This window comes from Plodia interpunctella, chromosome 7 (assembly GCF_027563975.2).
Source record: "Plodia interpunctella isolate USDA-ARS_2022_Savannah chromosome 7, ilPloInte3.2, whole genome shotgun sequence".
In the NCBI taxonomy this organism is placed as follows: domain Eukaryota; kingdom Metazoa; phylum Arthropoda; class Insecta; order Lepidoptera; family Pyralidae; genus Plodia; species Plodia interpunctella.
The window spans coordinates 4,370,161-4,390,662 of NC_071300.1; the positions used below are offsets into that span (position 1 = coordinate 4,370,161).

Below are 20,502 nucleotides of genomic sequence, written 5' to 3' on the forward strand. Positions count from 1 at the left end.
TAGTACAAAGTAGTTATGAGTAAAACCCGGTTGTATTGGAATGTTACGTGTTGTGGTGTGCTGCCCTGCGCCGGCGCACTCTGTCGCCACTTTCACCGCACTGTGGGAAAGTTGAGGGCATTTTAGAAACTAGCTCCACGTTCATTTTACACTTAATAGCTAACATTTACATTTTCAGACCATATTCTTTGTTTATTTATTTAAATGCGATTAGGTTTAGCAAACCTTTTGACAGCGTGTGAAATTCTTATTCAGTTTGGCGGTTGCGTTATGATTGGTTGAATATTTAAAGATCACGACCTCGATTCATGGCTAAATGTCACTTGAATGTTGTCACGCGGAAGAGCCGCATTTCTTTGTTCGCTGAGACAATGTAATTCCATCGGATCAGAGAATGATTCAATCGAATTAATAAATTACGATCATTTTATTGCATTCCAATGGGATCGCCAATTTATTTCATGCAATATTGGAATGCAGAATGGCTTTTACCTACATCTAATATAATCTAAATACAAATTGGCCCTAAAGGTTCACCTGATTATACGTAGGTAAACGCGCTTTAAACTATTTGATAAATTTTGTATTACTTATGGCGAAACATAGAGAAAACCGCTGTTGTATACCATCTACTGTACTACCTATGTTCACGAAATAAATGTATTTGAATTTGGTTCAAGTATCAAAACTAGATACGAAAAACATATAGGCATCAGTAATTCCGTATAGTGCAGGATAAAACGCACTTACATATATGGACCACTATACCTCGTTGGATCATGGAACAGAAGCCCACTTTACACTAACAAAATAATGTTTCTTTCAGAACATCGATCTTAACATTGCTTCCCAGCATTTAGTCAATACGGACAAATCGCCGTCAATTTATGCATAGAATAGCTTGAATCGTAAATAGGATCGTAATGGTCCATAAACGTCCTGGTGGCAGCTGGGAGTGCAGGCTCGATGATATCGCTGTCATCGCCGGGGGGACCGCGACTTCCGAGTCACGAGACACGACGCGAAGGCGACGACTTTCGAACCATCACGAGGATAGAAAGCAAATATAAAACTTAACCTTACAATCCCGACTGCTGAATGTATTTAACCGTATGGCCGTTTCATTTCGATACACATCATAATTATATTTAATCATATTACTATATCCCACTAAAGGTGATACAACAAAACGCAATGAAAAATGAGACACAGCTTTGTAAGAATATAAGCCTACAGCTAGGAATGCTACATCCACCTGTCTCTTTTCACAATTAATGCATAATACATGATCTATAAACCACTCAGGAAAACAACGAATACAGTAGATAACAATAAGAGATGATTGCGCATGCTTTGAATAAATTGTTCATTTCAAAATCAATAAAAAATGTGCCTATCCATCAATTATGTATAACAAGCCATGAACGAGCAGCGTATTAAAATGCAAAATCTCGGCGACTTGCATGACTGACGTTCGTAAACAATAAATTGAAAGAATGCCCTGCACTAAATCTGCTCAAACATTAGAACAGAAGACAAACAAATCTATTTATAAACACCACCTAAACAAATTTTTACTAGTTTCCAAAAACTTGGCTAATACAATATAAATAAATTAGCCAGCCAGCATTCAAATGATTTTTTACATTCTCATCATTTGAAACTCAAGACCAAACAGTACGATGCTATGTTGCTATATGCATTTTCTAAATCAGAGAGGATGCTAACAATCCAGATTCAAAACCAGATCTGAATGGGGTATGTCGCCGCTCAAGAACTAGTTACATCTACGGAATCTCATCCATCGCCTGCAGCGTGTAAAGATACACGAACACGAGTGGATCAATTCACTGCTCAGACTGAATGTGAAATCGAGATCTCGCCGAGTGCATCTCAAGACGAATGCTTGGAACAAAGAGGAATCGATGAGAGTCGGGGTGTGGGGACAGGAGGCGAGTGCAGCGACCTCCCCCCTACGGGCCGCGGTGCAATTTGTACATTTCAAGTGCACACAAAGGCGAGGCGAGGAGGTCGCACAGCACTTGCAGCAGGCTTTGACAGAATTAACTTGTCCGTCGCACGAATACGAGTCCGGCTCACCTTTATTGGATTGGACAAACTAGAAACAGAATTTTAGATGCATGTACTGTTAAAAAGTACAAATTGGCTGCCGACGTAAATTTGTACAGGACCAGCTAAAGACAAAGTTTTCAAAGACAAAGACAAGTAGAGCTTTCATTGAAATATGATATGAGTATAGTAAATATCTAATATAGCAAAACAAGTGACGTTTACAAAACCTATTCTAGTACAGACATAATGAAGATGAATACATGAGCAATCGAATTGATCTGATACAACTGTAATTATACCAAGTGAGCCATACTTAGAGCAATACAACAACTAACTTGTTTAGCAATGGAATGGCAATTCACTCGGAATAAATATAATAGTTATGTGCGGGCCCCATCCCAATAATGGCTGATATTATTGGCAAACACACGTGAATCATACATGGAATACTTTGAAATAAATTGTTAAATATTGGCTACACCTCCACCGAATATATTGATTCTTGTATTCTAAGAGACAAAATGGTCGTATACCAAATAGAAGTGAAACTACCGCTATAAGTTAGACCAAAACAATATGTAAACATAAGAAAAACGTAACATATAAGTGTTTTCACTGCATAAGTAACTACATTCATAACTCAAGTTGCTCCTACGTACATGACAAAATAATTACTGTCTTCTCTAAACGATTACCTGCATTCACATTTATTTTAAATTCCATTTGAGTCTACGTTTATAAAATTATGTTCGTTAAGTCATATAATTATATTTTAATAATGTATAGGTCATAATCATAAAAATCAAACGAATAATAAGTCATATTATTAATCGTTCTACCTTTGGGATAAAAATAAAACAAAATTTCTTTTGCTATCTTTCTTAAAGAGTAACACGGTCAGTTGTCAGATTTTATTCCAGACTTTAGAGGTCTGTCACAAGGATAGATGAAACAATTCTATTTTTACAAGCAAAAGCTTGTAAAAATAGGACGTCACGAATATCAAATAATACCTTGTTTAACATTAAATTCGTGTTAATGAGCACGTGAAACTCGTTTCCAGGGATATCGTTTACAGGGAGGAGGCAGGTGCCACCACCACCCTATCCTGCTCCATTCGGTTAGAAAAAGACAACGTGATCAGAGAATATTATCAATCATATGAATAATAACTTTCTCTCCTGAGTATGACATACATTATTCAATAATTTCCTACATAATTAAGTGTTACACTAACCAAACTAGTGCAAGTGTATTTTACTTTATAATAAACAGTTTAGGTTTAAATGAATCAACACGTCTAAACATAGCTTAATAAGAACATATAATCAGGCATTGAAACCGCAATAAGTCTGCCATTCATAATAACCTTTCAAGTCAAGCGCTCACTGGAAGAGGAAACATGACGATCCGCCGACGCGTCGCGTGGGAAGATGCGAGTAATTTCGCAGACCCTTTATTACAGTGCTCTAAAGATATGACATACCTGGACCGGTAATGAGCTACAACCTGCCGCGGTAAATGGTCATATTACATCAGTCTTTTACTCACTATTATTAAATAACTCAATGACAATATAAATTGCGCATAGGTCCAATCAACTCTCACGCACTTTATTCATAGTGTATTTTTTTATTTATAATTATGATTTATGAAATAGTTCTACACATATTTCCTTATAAAAACTAATTCACTTACATTTTCTTTGGTTTTTCTCTATTATACTCTATTTTTCTCTATGATGCTAATCCCTCTTTCATCAGGTAAACAATTATTCTACAAACCCACAAAATAAATAATAGAATGTCTCATGCATAATGTAAGGTACCTTGTATGATATGTATGTACAATGTATGTTCTATTTATTCTAATTATAGATTTTGAGGGTGCAATGAAATACTGAGTTATCGTCAACACATGTGTCAAGGTGACACTGACATGGTAATTGCCGTAATTAAAAATGTATCGCCTCGCCTTCTGTGTAATATCGGCCCTTCACTCAACTAACATATTGCAATTGGCAATATATAGATCATTCATCATAGATCAGATATGTTGCGAATTGACCTAAAATATTAATTTTATATTTCAGTACAAAATGAATAAAGACTTTAAAAAATACTTTTTACAGCCAAATTAGCCCAAAGTACGTTGCAAGTATAATCGTTAACTCCATCTTTTGAGGATAGGACGAAAGACACGATAAGACGATGGTATTTGACCATTTGGAATTTCATAAACAATATTGAACGAACGACCAACATTAAGAGATCAATCGATATTTGAATTTACATCCTTATATTGGCATCAAAGACATAAAATTTACACACAAACTTGGTGGAATATTTCTGATTGCAGCCGCGAAATATATTCGAGTAAATAATACCATTATCTACACAATGGTTCCTCTTTTTGCTGGCAGTGCGCCATAAACAATCGCAAATGGATATAAATGACACATTTGCGCTTGGAGAGATCGTCAACGAGACGTAAAAAGTTTTAAGATGTCGGTTGTCAACCGGCTGCCTTCGACTACTGCTCGTGGCAGAAAAACTGCAACCGCTCATTCCTCCTGTCGATGAATTGTACGCAGGAATGCAATGACCAGAATACAAATTGGAGTTGAGTATTGACCTTCAAAAAGTTGTGAGAAACTATATTTCTCTGTGGCAACATAACAACTCACTGTATACCATAATGTCTAATGATTTCTGTCTTTTTAAGATGATATACTCACACTGATATATATGATCTTTTACATTATTTGTTTGTGTTACCTAAATATTGTGATCTGGCAGCAACACTGTTTAGCGTCGGTGAATGAGTCCTTTTACATACGATGAACTACATAGTGAAAAGGTTTTCTAACGAATTTTTTTTTACCGAAAATAGGCAGGGGTCGACAAAAAATCCCGTTCTTTTACCGACCGATTTATGAGTCAGTTCTGAGTCAACATACTCGCAAGTCGTTTTGATCGTAGTACACAACGTAACACCTATAAATAGATAAGAACATGGTAATTACCTTAGGATCAAAACTGAAGGCTGTCTCCGGTCTCAGGGGACACGGCAATCCACATTTACATGTACCAGCAGTCTGAAGATACTCTCGAAGTTGCGGCAATGCACTGAGCGCCGTCCCGCTAGGGCTAAAACAAAAAATAAACGCATAATTAATGCCTTCGGTCTGCAAACATCATTGTGAATTAACTATCATATCAATATTAATGTCGTGGTTCATTAATATAAGGAAAAAGAACCATTACAAGTTTATCTCGAATAGCGAGATTTTATCCATTACATACGACAAATACCGCCTCGGTATCGCATCAGAAAATATTATTGAAACCGGTTCGTTCGCGGGATGGCCGTAACTATTAAATATCCGAACCAGTTTGTAATTAATAAAGTGTTCAGTTACTACCAATACCGGGGGGTGAGGTGCAGTGATTCGTGTAATATTTCGCTGAAAGCGGGAGCTGCAAAAGCTTCTAGTCAAGCGTGAGCGCTCCTGACGCTGGCGAGGTAATCACGCGGGTAACTGACTGCTGTCCGGTCAATCGATATTTAATTTCTAGACCCCATTACCTCACGTCGCTGAATCTCAATAAGCCCAGCCTCGTCCAGCAAACAATTTGATTTTTTATAATAGGACAATAGTCAGTAGAAAAAAACATTGCTATTTATAGCGACAAGTCTTGGTAGACATGTCTTGCTATTTGCTTGATACTTAGTACTTTTTTGTGTTGTATTGTGATATGACAAAATAAGAAATCTTAACAGAAGATAAAAACGCTATGCTAATAGAGCAAAAAACACGTAAACATGACACGAGGCGGTGTTTCAAGGTTTTCCTTAAGATATTTAGCTAGATTAAATATATTTAACGAGAGGTGGGTTTAAATCAATTCTGTGTTTCAAAAATGAAATAAACCTGTTTCAAAAGAGATACATTTATTGAGTAACGTGATGCCGAGGTCGAGCGGGTCTTCAAGGCTAATAACAATTTGCAAACATATTATTTCATCTCGATTCGCTATACAAACAAGCTCTTTCATAAATGCTGCACGTGATAATTCACGGCGATTGTTCACGGTCTGGCACACTCGGCAAAGGTAAGCCGCGACCGCAAAAAAAGATTTTTATTTAGCATGCGCAGTCTGCGGCTTTAGACACTACGCGGGGTGTTCGCGGTCGCATGCGAAAAACACGGCGAATTTCGCTTTTTGCCGCGAACGCAATGTTTGGGGGAGCCTGCTAGTAGACAGCTGCCGATAATTACTTGACACGCAAACCCTTTGGCACCTTGCTTACAACAATATCCAAATTGCCTACGTGCACATACGTGCCTGACTTTAGTAATTACTGGTAATTTATTACCATAAAACAATTTCGGGAAATAATATTTGCAAGAATACCGTAATTGAAACTGTCAACAGTTTGTGTGGTCTTGTGGTTGGCCATACTTGAAACTTTAAATAAAAATATTGTGTTTTTAAGTGCACTTCAAAGGCCTTACAAAATTTAGTAATCTATAATTAGATCATTTGTTAAGAATGATACTACTTATTACAGTCCACTTGTAGTTGGATCCCACATTTGAATCCAGTTTACTAATAAGTTCGAATCCTTACTTCTCGAGCCGTCACAATCTGCATATTTACACGTTATAAATGTAGCATTAGAAGGGGTTCACAATTCCCAATTAATCAGTACAAAGACAGGGATCCAAGGAGGACAGGTTGAACCCTTCGTCACGCGACTGGGACAGTTTACTGAAAGGGAGCGTCAACAGATCCTGTTAGTTAAGAATTCATTTGAAACCTCTATTGTGAAACGCTAATAGGCACATGGCTAACCCGTGACAATAATTTACATAAAGTAAAACTATACTGACTTGATTTGCTAATATTATTAATCTGAATCTCTATTTAACTGCGCAAAGTCTGGAATTGTCAAATGTATTTTTATATATGGGAATTATAGATCCGGATATATAACATATATCTATCGATGTTCATCATGGTACTAGGCGTAGTAGTGCCGTTTCTAGACACGTTTGCGACCTTGAAGACATGACTAATCAGCTTCGGACAATTTATCCTCATTGACAACAAACTATATCGATAATAGTATAGAATACTTAGGTACCTAGAGATCCTTAGACCATATCAATAAAAAGTCGGATGACAATGCAACATTTTAATTCGCTTTGATTATAAATGACATGAAGATAATAAATAGTTGGACACATGGACAGGAACTTTTCTGACTTGTCTTCACAAGTTATTTTTGGACCTAGATCTTTCTAGTTTTTTTGCCAATTATTATGTCCGTCCTGTAAAATTAAACAGTTTTCAAATTTCGCTTGCATGTGTACGAAATTTAAACTGCAGATTTTCAATGTCAAACAATAATTATGCTTTTGTGCTGTGCAGGTTCAATTTAGGAGGAGACTTGCGAGTAAGCCTAAACCATTTTCCTACGAAATTACCAACCTAAGGTCAAGATTTGCTGATTTTTCGATTGATCTCATTTCCTTTGTGATCGTCAACGGGGCTTCGAAAATATTCTGGCAAGACGCCAATTTGTGCAAGCAAATACCGCCACGCATAATATGACGACAGTTTGATTGAGAAATATTCCGAGCGTGAGTATTTTTTGTATAGGTAGAGGTGCAGTCCTATTGTTCTGTTAGGTTAACAGTGGCTACAAGGACATTTGTTCGAGGTTATGCTAAAATAAATTGTTTCCTCTAACTAAAGAATGTAATGTTGTTAATGTAACTTGTTACAGCAAGGTCTCATATGAAGTCGGGGTGTTTTACGCAATTGGTGAAACAAAATATATTTTGTCTGATGAAATTTCTAGCAAATGAACATGAGATCTATCAATCATTTCTAATTGATTGATAACGACTGACAAATTTATCATTATCGGCACTTGATGTTTGAGATACAAGCGGTACAATATGTTACAAATTGAGCAGCATTATCAACGTGAGCAGGGCGAGCCCCAGTCCCTCAGTGGCAGCGATCCGATAACACATTTGAGTCACGCAGGGTTTCCCTCCATGACTCACAACCACAACAGCCCTGTCGTGATCGTGACGTAACTGCCACAAGACTACAACCCTAGCTTTTAATGGTATTTTTAACCCCTGACAAGCTGTATGGTTATAACAACAAACAGGTACCTAATAAATAAAGGTACAGTTAACATTCATTCCGCTATTACTGTCGCATTTAGGTCTAACTATCTAACTAAACAGCTCAATATCCAGTTGCCTGTAGAAATAAAACACTAACTAGCGTTGAATCCGTATAAAATATTGTTAAGAACGTTTACGCCGTTTGGCTTAAAAACAGTACTTTTCAAACCTGTCAAAAATCATCAACGACTTCTATTAAAAATATATTAATTACCAATAACTTTCTTTAGAAAAGTAAGTAGGAAATTTCTTTGTCTCAATACTTATCAAGAAAACTGAATAGGTGTTCTCGTAATTTGCACTTCAGTGTCATTTTCAAAGCTCAAGATATTATCAGAAGTAGTAACAAACTTGAGTAAAAAAAAATAAAAACAAATACATATCTAAGTCCTAAGGTCAAATCTCATATATTTGGTTATCAGATTTTTTAAAATTTAAGCATATTATAATGACGAACAAAAAATTTATTTAACTTTAATTTAATATTATAATAGAATAAGATGTTCTTTACAACATAGTTCGAAATGTTCAATAAGTTATTGTTATGATATTTTTTCTTAATATTTGAAAACTATATATATAATACCTAGTTTATAATGCTGCGCTCGATTCAATTCTAATCAGACCGCCTTGACATGCCGCGCTAGACATAAACGTTCTGAAGTGCCTCAAGGCTTCTCATTACAGACGTGGAAAATTTGCGTTAAAAATGTAAACACTTTTTTGGTGTTGTCATAAAATTAATTCTTCGACTTTGGAGTACCTACTGGAAATAGTATTCACGTGTATTTCCTGAATATTGTAGACGCTTAGACGTCATACTCAAGATTTTCTAACACATAATCTGGGCCAAGTCGAGCAAAAAAAAGCGGCACGGCCGTACCATCCTTTTCTCGGAGCAATTCAGGCCAATTTCGAACCCCAATAACTTAGTTTTGGATCTCACTTTTCAACAACATATGTATGTTAATAACTTCTTACTTAAGACAAAAGATATCCAAAGGACCATTTAGAGGTGGGCTTCAATAAATTAATATTTTAACCTTAGATACTTTAATTTATACAGTCCAATTTAATATGGCATACGTACAATGGATGGACTTTGCAATGCCAATTTCTCAGTCGAATAACTTCTGCAATACTCGATTTGAATAACTACCATTTTTTTACGACCTCTTAAAGAAAAATATTATAATGTAGACATTATCTTATACATCTGATTTATCATGCAAGGAGTGTCGCAACTCGTAAGTGGAACATGATATGTCTGTGCGGAGTGTTGAGCGAGCTCATCAGGAAATTATGTCAGCAGACGCATCTGGCTCCCGTCCGACAATTCACAGTTGATGGTTTTGAAATCGATACGTTACAAACACACGTTTTAATTCGTACTGAATAATAAACGATATAAAGACGCCACCAACCGACCATAAAATGAAGCTTTAACTACTTTAATTGTTATACAGGTTAAACAGAACCCAAGTATCACAGTAACATATCATATCAATCTACATTAAAAAAAGTTTATCAAATAGAGAAAAATGTACAATGGTAATAAGCGAAGGAAATTACAATCACACATAATCATAAACCGACCAAATTCATTATACTCACATGTCATTTTGTATTCAAGAAATCGGGTCTCCACGCAATTCAATAAAAAGCTAAACAAGAGCAGGCAGCTTTTGGACGCGATTGGTTTTACATAACCCGTTGACAACACAACCAGACTAAGAGAGCCCTTAGACACCCATAAAACACACTCCTTTATTCTACATAAAGGATCGCTAAGAGCAGTAGGGGAGTCCATTTTAGACCGGAGGGCCTTATATCGATGCGTCGGTTAAACGCGCGAGCTACAAATTGAGCTTTTATTTATTCATGGGAGGGGAACGAGGTTGATATGGGTCGGGGTCGCTCGATAAAGGACACTCTTAGCTCGGCAATCGTCAAAGGATTGCGAAACAGTGTCATTGGTTTGCTAAAAAATCAATCTTCCAATTTCACCCTAACGCAAATTCAATGACATAATTTCTAAACTCTGCATTTGATAAAAATTATGTTTCCAAAAATGGTATTTACTATTGGAATGAAGGGTAATCTTAAATCATTTGAACAAATATTTAGTATACTCTTGTCTACTTTTTTAATGTTACGGAAGTTTCTATCCATCTGTTTCAATGTGTCAGACAAAAAACTAGATCAATCACAAACAACACCGCTTTTTCTCAGGGTTGAAGAATAAACACGGATTCATAGCAGCATTAGCATCCCCTGTGTAAAAGTCTCTTTAGAGCGTTGGGTACATACATAGAACTTACTTCATTTTTATTATTTACCTAATTCCCAATTTGATGTAGGATCAGAGACACTTGCAACTTCAATTAACTTCTTTCATTAAATGGGTGTAGTTTTTATTAGGAACAAACACTGCTCAAGCTAATCATGAAATCTGACTAAAATGTTGCATGCTGCAGCTGTCACATACAACAGCCTATTAGCCTTACATCGGAATCAGCCTTTATAAAATTTTATTACAGTCCATAAACGCTATTTAGAGCTAAATATTCTGATGAAAATGTTACTTATGGCAGCAATTAACATGAGTTACATAATTTAGTTCAATAATCCACGAAATGAGCACATCGAACAGAATCATTATTTTTTTATTGTTCTTAATAAGGCATTATCGGGATTCGTGTGAGGCCTTAAAAGGTTTATAACAGTTTATAATGATTGCCATTTTGCCAATTCTCACATAAAAATATATGAAGCGTTAGATGATAGCATGCATATTAACCAAGTAGTTAATATTAAAATAACTTTTATGTACATCACAGTTAATCCACTATACATAAATGTTACGATATGGCAGCTAGCTTTCTGACTCTGAAGAGGAAACTAAGAAACTATCGTGGAGTATAACCATCATGGAGTATAAGTAAGTAGCTAAACACCCAGTTACTCACTGGCTTAGGAGTTCCTGGGCAGGTGAATGGCCGACACACCGGCACGCGAGCTAAGCGTTACCTTCACTGATTTGCAAGCGTTCTATTGGTTAAATTGCAAAGTTACAGAGCACTGCCTTCAGCCGATCAAAATAAACTTTGTATTAAATGCACAATCTCATTTTACTTTTATGAATGTCAGCGAGACACAACGAATGAGCCAATCTCTTGAAAGGCCTTATATCTTTTATAGGTATAGGATATATTTTGTTGATATAATTGCAAGGCTTCATAAATCGACAATCGAGAAATAACTAATTAGGTTATAATATAGAATGAAATTAAGTCGTCGATGTCGAATTGATCGACTTTGATTTGCGTCTAATTTGTTACACTAGCGATGAAAACAGGGCATAGCGTTTTATTATTCAAGGACACGAGGAGCACATTTCCATTTAAATCTTATTTATATATCGCTATTCGGTTAGTGTATTAGTGTCTAAATAATAACAAACAATTAAAGAAAACAAAAGTAATGTCGTCTGTAGAAACAAATGTTGTCTAGTCAAGTCCTGGATCGCAATACAACAGTGCAATGCACACCTGCTGCACAGCGAGCGATGCGATTCATCACTGAGCAAATAAATTCACTTGAACTATGCGCGTAGACTATTTAGTTTTTTGTAAAGCGTGTTTCAAATAGTTTTTTATAAGATTCGCATGGCAACCTTGACTGGAACCCCTCGGTAGCGCTGCTGTGGGAACGATTAAGAGTCCACGTTTCGTTTGCCTTGTATCAAACGTCTGGTGCCCATGTGAGCCAACGCATCCGGCGTTCTTGCGAGAATTACGAGGCAGTATATATCTCGACACAAATTTATTTATTTATTTGCCTTTGCTTTTGTATTACGATAACATATTGAATCTAACTGGTTAACTATACAATACAGTGCACTTATTTTTTCGATTTCTGTGGTCCAACAGAATGTAACCTTGTTTTAACATACCTTTATAAATATATTGAAATTATATACGTATCACTGAAGAAAAAGATGCTTTTTACGACGTCGCAAAATAAAATCGCAAATTAACCCGGTCAAACGATTCGGAACTAAATAAGACTGATGGCTATATCATGCTTAATTCGTTTATTTGTTGTGAGACTCTCCACCCAACGTGGCCGGTGCCTCATTTAATGGAGCAATAAAAAATGTTCGACTGTGATTACGTAATCCGTATTATTTCCGCGTCGAGGCGATTGCTGAGTTCGACGCGTGTATAATCTCAATCTTGCCTATCTGCGCCTCGTTGTCATTTTGAACTAAGTATTTTAGGTTATACATATGTATGTATAGAGCGAATAGGCTATAGGCGTCAATGGCCTAACATCTAACGATGCCGAGACCGTGCGAAGTGGAGACAAAAATTAGAAAGGGCCCTGGGCTTCGACGCTCAAAGGCTGAGGAAACAACCGGGAAACACTCAGATGAGAGAGAGATATGAATGCGGCAGTAGATACAACAATTTATTTCATAACACAATACCAAAAAATTACAAAATTATTGCCAGATATAGGTATGTTAGTATTATCAGTTTAGTTTGCCTCGCATGTTGTTTTCAATACTTTTGTCCTTGCCCCTTCTACATATACTCAACATTATGACAAAGAAAGCTTATAGTTTTCTCTAATCCAGGCTTTAGAGCCACGGGCATAGTTAATGTGACAATAAAAATAATTTACAGCCAAAAACTGATTGGAAGTTATAGGTCTTTGTTTTATGGCGGTACAATATTGTATTTCACAATAGCCATTCATCACGAAGTAGGACTGTAAATCTCAAATTAGGGACATTGTAAAGTTTTACGGACTGCCAGCTACTCAGGGTGGAGTTCATAAAAATTCCTAATTACTTTAAACAAAAAAATACCAGAGAATGTCTATCCGCTATTACAGAACACATCGAAAGATTTTTCTACTATCGATTGCACTCTTATTGCAAGCAAGGGCATACTACACAAACCTTGCAAGTAAACAATTTATTTACCTAAGTAATCATCACATCTAAAACGATAGTTACCACACACAGCGTGCCATAATCTATGTCAAAGTGTCGCTAGTCTTTTGTGACAAATAAAATAGGTACATCCTGTAAGTTTTTGGAGAATTTGGCACCGCAGGTTGTTATTTATTGGTGTGTTTGTTTCTTTGTATTTAGCAGCATAAAGAAAGTCGGAACGAATTTAAAATCCGATCAGTGCCGGGCGGGGATGCTGGATGCGTTCGAAACAATTGAGACGATACGTCGCATTGAACAGACAAACCCAGCATTGTGCAATATATCACAAAGGAGGCCGGAGAAATCTGTGTGTTGTGCGACTTTCGAAACAAAACGAGTAACTACTTTTTTCGGCATCTTCGTGGTAATAAATCAGATGAGCGGTATTTTTTCATCCGTCTTGAAAACGCTCCGAAGTGGTACATGATGTCCGACTCCTTTATTGACGGTCAGCTGTTACTGCTTTGTTAATAACACAAAGACTGGTCAGACCATTTCTAATAAATAAAACCCAGCTGAGCTGTCTGACTTATTTGTAGCACGATGTCAAATGACAAGAAATGCAGATAATATAAGGTAAGCAATAAATTAAAAACTATACGCCAAGAAAATATATTCATGTGCTAGGAATATTATTATTAGGTATTATTGTAAAGTATAAAATTGAAACACATTTATGGAATTGCAAGGAATTAGGTATATAAATTTATTCATTCATCAATCAATAGGTAATTGTAGAAAAAAACAGATGAACGCGAATTTTTTAAATCTCTCTTGTCAAGTGAGTCATAACATAACATTCGCTTTACTCATTTCATTTTATAACTGGAAACAAAACATAATACCTATTTCTCTACCCGAAAAAGCTTGTTTAAAAAGTATATTTTAACTTTTCTCCCAATGTAACTTTGAATAGAGAGTGTACTGAGTGCACTTGTATACATTACAATTACAGGCGATATAAAGCGGTAATTTCTTCCCGAAAAATTAAAACCAAATTATTTTTGTTTCCGCCCGACTTTTTGAGAATAAACTGGACTAAATCCATCTTTGATTACCGCCCAAGGCGCGTGAGCTAACAGTATTGTTCGGATAGGCATTGTGCTGCCAATGACAGATAAGAGCCGGGTAATGAGAACAAGCACGACCCACAATAGCATCTCTTGGGCTCCGTAGCTTGTTACGCTTGTTAGTGAAATTACACGATAACCTTAACTTGGTGAAATATCTTCAGGTGCATTGCTTACTCATAATTACTCTCATATTAGGAAAATCTTTTGAACTTATTTCGATATGCTTTAATACAAATTAAAGCGTATCGAAATCTTGTATAAATACCGATAATTACAGAAGATCTGTTAACATTCGAATTGTGTAAATTAATTTCTTTTGGACGAAGAATTTAACCTAAGTTCAACCTAGTGGTTGTTTAAGTTAGCTATTATAAGGCTGCTTCTTGTATTATGTGTATTCCATTTTGTTGCAAAACGATGCATTTTAAAAATCAATTTTATCAAATATTTTATCGACCCTCGATCAGTGAAGTCACCAGACGAGTAATCGAACCTTTATAGAGTGGAAAGCACACATAAGTGATTATACCTATGTATCTTTCGTCACTTGCACATCGTTGGCCGCGTCCGCACTGCGCTGGCGCACAGCTGCCCGACTGGTTTGTCCACTTGTGGCGGATTGATTTAACGTTGAAGCAAGATCCACCGCTCATTCCAGTGTGCCTTTCTGCTTCATTAACGCTTAACTATCATTACTCATTACAAAGAATTAGCCAATAATTGGCCAATTAAACTAATATGCATTATAATGATATCCTCTTGAAGGACCTCATAATATTAGAAACTCCAGTAAAAATCATTCTTAGATAATAACTTTTTGACGACAAAATGATGCAGTCACGATAATACCTAATAGGTATGTTTTATTCCACAGCTACCTAAAATGTTTAATACTGATGATTAACATTAATGAAAATGTGAATTTTACCAATAAACATCCAATACGAAATTATAGCTAGATCTTGGTGCAGCCGGTCTCAATTGGTAAGACCTAGGTGTAGAATACTTATTTACGGCCGCTAGAACTAGGTTTAATAATAATAAAATTTCTTTATTCAAACCATAAGTCCATTTTATCATGCCAGTGTTAGTTTAGTCCGCCTGCACCTAAGTTTATCTGGGATAATAATCCTTTGGCAACAAGTAAAATAAATGAGGCACTAAATATAATTCAAAGGTGAATTGTCTATTTGTGGCTATCAATTTAAAGAGTAAACATAAATTACTGTTTTTTATTTCATCCCTACTCCTTGCGTAGGAGAGGACACCAAAGAATTTCTTTAAGTGTTTATTTTGCCACTGTCAATGTTATCAATCTAAGTTACTTTCTAGTACCAATTGTTTTAGAGCTAGACTGCAGATGGACAGACCGACATGCTACAAACTGGTTAAGTTATTGAAGCACTTAAGAACAGTTTATACTTAATTAATATAAAAATAGCTCAAACAAATGGTTTTGAACATATAATATCTTTCACATGCGTCAACATTAACATGTTAGGTTTGAACCTGAAAATTAAAGATGAGGTTAAAAAATATTATGTAAGGCATGTTTATTTTGCACAATTGGTACTAGAAAGTAACTTAGATTGATAACATTGACAGCGGCAAAATAAACACTTTTAAAGGAATTCTATGGCGTTCTCTCCTACGCAAGGAGTAGGGATGATTTAAAAAACAGTAATTTACATTTACTCTTTAAATTGATAGCCACAAAAATAGACAATTCACCTTTGAATTATATTTATTTTACTTGATGCCTAAGGAGAGAGAATTTGATAGCACACTATGTATCATTTTACTTTTTAATCAATACATGAGACATTTTGTAAAGGATAATGAATATATTTTACTCCTAACTCAGAAAAACTACTTTGAATTTGATGAAATTTAGTACATGGACAACATTACTGCCATGGGAGCTAATAGAAGGATTAGGTATCTACTAAGGTGTATGTCTGAATAAACTTTTGATTTTGAGAAACATAGTCCATGCAAAAATACTGTAACTAGATATTTCAAAATTTATTAAGCTTACCTAATGTAAAGCACTGATGTTGCATTCACAATTCTTCTCCAACCTAAGGGCACTACTATAGTCTGCGGAGAGTCACTTTGTATACTCTTAGGCTCTGTGTCTACTGCTTGTGGCAGCACAGATGATGGCAACACCGCCAACACAACTCCGTCTGCTGTGCGAACCAATTGAGCACCATTCCCACTGTCACTCTCATTGACCACTCTACTCACACCTACTTGCTGATTCAGTATACTAATACTTTGATTCACTATGGACTGATGAGACACACTTTGTTCTAACAACTGATAGTTTACATAACTCCTCCCAATGGACACATCTTCACTATTGTTCACAATTTCACCACTCTGTATCAAATTGTCATTGAACTGTGTCTGCCCATGATGCAGTGCAAAAGAATGAACAGGCATAACACCGTCAACACCTACGGACACATGACCCCTACTCTGATATGTCAACAACTCTGCAGCTTCTGCAGATATCTTCGACTGAAAAGTATCTGCATTATTTAAGTCCACACACAATTGTTCTGTTGAGTCCCTTTTAACATTAACACCACTTGTCCTGTCACTAGGTTTATCATCACCCTTCAAACAAGGATCTTTAACAAACTGTTGTGATAGTGATAAATATTCAGTCTGATGACCTGGGTTGTCACTTGTGCCATAAACACCAATTTTCCCATTGGCATCATTGATGGCCTTATAATAAATACCACCTGAGGAATTTCTCAGGTCATTCCGTTCAATTTGAGGCCTGTAGATAGAATTTCTTGGCAGTTGTTGAAGGTTGTCAGGAAGGTAGAGCAGGTCGGGCGGCTGCGGGTCCGGGGGCGCGGCGCCGGGCTCTAGCTGGCGCGGGCGGTCTGCCACGTAGACCAGCACGCGCGGGCTGCCGGCGCCCGCCACGCCTGCCGCCCCGCACGCGCCCACACTCGCGGGCTTGCCTGACATCGCGCACGCACATCACACGCCGCGACAGCCGGCTGCTCACTAGCTGAACCCGCCGAGACGCTCACGCGATCCTCCGGAGGACCGACCACGACTCCACCTGGCATCGCTTTCAGTCCGACCATCGCTCGACGACCACCCTGAGCACAGAGGCCTCATCGACATCCTCTGACGTAGCTATTTTACGTGTAGATGTCATCAATAAGTCTATAATCGTTTTATGACGGCCTGAAGAGGATCTAATAATTTTATGGCGGGGCCCTTTTCGGCCCCATTGTAAAATTTATAGCACCAACTAATAAACCACACTTTAAAGGCAAACCCGTAAGGCTACAATATTCAATTAAGCCGTTTAGTAACCATATTGATACATAACACTTTTGGAGGATGTAAAAGGTCACAGAACAAATAGTGTCCGTTTCATCTCACTAACAAACTTTGTTTTGATCAAATTCGCTCATGATTTGCGTTTATTCTTCTCGATTATTTTAGCACTGTTATCAACAACACTCATTTCCTTGAAGATTTTCAAACAACGCTAACATTTACAAGCAAGCACTACGAATAGCGAATGCAAGAAAAACTAGAGACATTACACGAGCGGTTGTAGATTGGATTCTTTCTTTTCTTTGGAACGTTCCAATCCACTCAATCCAAGCAAGCAAGCATTGAAATGAAAGCTATGGCTATGTAGGCATTTATGCATCTGATTGATTTTAGTGCCATCTATTTGTGTAAACTATTACTAAATTAGTGCTGTTTTATCGACACCCTATTCGATTTCGAATCGATTAAATCAGTGTTACCAGCACTTAAATTTCTTACAAATCATTATTTATCGTTATGTTGGTACACAGAAAATTCTGTTGTCAAAGTCAAACTTTCAACCAAAAATAAATTATTCACTAATGTCAAATCAAATCAAAAAAAGCCCATGCGCGCTCTTAATGCTGTGCTGTTATTTCATTTTAATTTTAATTTTTTGTTGATATACGTGAATAATGAAGAGGGGAATTACTGATTCAATAGAAGACGAAACAAAGTATGTAACTACCTATGATCACTTAATTATTTGATTTTATAATAAAAATTGTATGTACCATAACCCCTTCCGGAGTTTTACGTTTTACCAATTTAGTTTTGTTTTATCCCTCAACTTTGCATTTTTTACATACACAATATCTGATAAAATACAAAGTCTTATATATTGAGATTGAATGGTAAAGTAGTCTGATACCTGAGTTTCAGACCAGGTTTTACCCATATTTGGTCCTAAAATGTATATAAATATTTTCCGATTGTTTTAGGTTATCTGGATTATTGTTTAACAAATCAAAAGCTATTGTAGAAAAATTAAAAAGAAATATTGAAAGCAAAGATGTTGATCTTAAACCTGTGTGGATTGACGAGGATGACATACATTTGGCAGCAAATACTATTCCCAATAAAAAGAGTAAGGTTTTACAATCTGAAAGACTCAAGCAAAAATTTGAAAGTATTATGGGAACTCCCAATTGGGCCAAGATAGGAAACAAACAGGACTCTGAAGATGAAACTTCTAAAATTATCCAAAAAGTTGGTCATGTTCACAAGAAAAAGTCTTTGACTCTGCCCAAAAACTATCTGGAAGTTAGAAAATTCCCAAACATAAACAGTGAGACCAAATCAGAAGGCAAAGTTATATCATGTGTGGAGTTCCACCCAAAATTGAGTGCAGCTTTAGTTGGTGGACAGTCTGGCATAGTATCCTTGTTCTCTATTGGTGGTGATACCAACAACAAATTGCATAGCTTCAGGTTGAAGAAGTGGAAAGTTACTGCTGCTTATTTTTCCCCAGATGGGTCCCAGGCCTATTTAGCTTCAGAATTGGACCATTCCTACTGTTTATATGACCTTGTTAAAGCTAAGCCTAAGCTCCATCAGCTCCCTCTATGTGTGAAGAGGCCGAAAATATTTAAGCTATCACCAAATGGTAAATATCTAGCTGTGTCTGATGGATTTGACGAGATTCATATAATATGTGCCAAGTCAAATGAAAGGTTGAGGTCATTAAAACACAACTCTAAGGTAGTGTCTGTAGCCTTTGACCATAATTGTCAACAGTTGTATTGTTATTGTGTACAGGGAGACATAACTATTTGGGACTTGTCCACATATAGGGCTCTTAAAAAGTTTTATGATAATGGCTGTGTGAATGCATCATGTATAACTGACAGTCCTTGTGGGAAATTATTGGCTGCAGGAAGTAAGGAGGGAATTGTCAATATCTATGATACAGCCAATTTAGATGGCCCTTCTCCTTTTCCCATAAAGACCATTTCAAATTTAACCACAAAAATAACAGACATCAAATTTAATGCTACATCTGAAATAATGGCAGTTTCGTCAAATTGTTACCCAAATGCTGTAAAACTGGTCCACATTCCCTCATATCATGTGTTTAGTAACTTCCCACAACAGTCATTTAATTATAACAATGTACAAACTATGAACTTTTCACCTAATAGTGGATACATGGCACTTGGTAATGATAAAGGTGCAGCCTACTTGTTTAGGTTAAAGTACTATAAGAATTATTAAGACAATAAATTATTTTGTTCATATATTTGTTTTTAATTTTATACCTTGTTTATCATGTTTTACCAAGTGAAACTCATATTCATATACTCTTTGGCACTTCTCTAAGGTAAGGTACTTACTAAGAAGTTCAAGGACAAATCGAAAGGACTGAGAAATAAATGTATAAAAAATTTACACATTTTTTCTCACAGAACAATGGTAAAGTTCTTTTTAAATTTTATAAGTACATTTAGCGCATATATGCGCCTCAGCATTTGAGTGTTCAGATTGGACGAAAATGCTATAAAAAATCATATAATATGTAATGATAAAACTCCTTTCGTAAACAGCAAATTGGTTATTAATTAAGGTAACTTAAGGTACTGCCACACTTCCTTCATTCTTCATATAAAAACATATTTATACATGTTTTGGTAGATATATATATAGAATTTAAGCACGACTGAAGACAGGTGACCTCTATACGTGCCTACATCGTGAAGCCCACTTCACGGTACCAGTGTTAGGTACTTTCCTGTCTTTCACGCTTACCATTTTTTAAATTTTCAGTTCAATGGCACAAATATATGGCA

General features: G+C 36.3%; 2 protein-coding genes across 4 annotated transcripts in view; one reads left to right on the forward strand and one right to left on the reverse strand.

Moving 5' to 3' along the window:
- Window positions 1-18,023, reverse strand: part of LOC128671623 (uncharacterized) — a 39,890-nt gene extending 21,867 nt beyond the window's left edge. For all 3 annotated transcript variants that reach the window (XM_053748282.1, XM_053748281.1, XM_053748283.1), the window contains exons 1-2: window positions 16,401-18,023; window positions 5,099-5,222 (exon numbers count right to left, since the gene is read on the reverse strand). In XM_053748282.1, the coding sequence (XP_053604257.1) occupies window positions 5,099-5,222; window positions 16,401-17,353 (1,077 nt within the window). In that variant the 5' untranslated portion in view covers window positions 17,354-18,023. The remainder of the gene's footprint in view (window positions 1-5,098; window positions 5,223-16,400) is intronic.
- A 213-nt stretch (window positions 18,024-18,236) lies between these two features.
- wcd (wicked) lies at window positions 18,237-19,953 on the forward strand. The gene is made up of 2 exons (XM_053748284.1): window positions 18,237-18,392; window positions 18,658-19,953. Exons 1-2 carry the CDS (start codon window positions 18,352-18,354, stop codon window positions 19,928-19,930), a joined length of 1,314 nt encoding a protein of 437 aa, XP_053604259.1. The 5' UTR covers window positions 18,237-18,351; the 3' UTR covers window positions 19,931-19,953.
- Window positions 19,954-20,502: the final 549 nt, after the last annotated feature.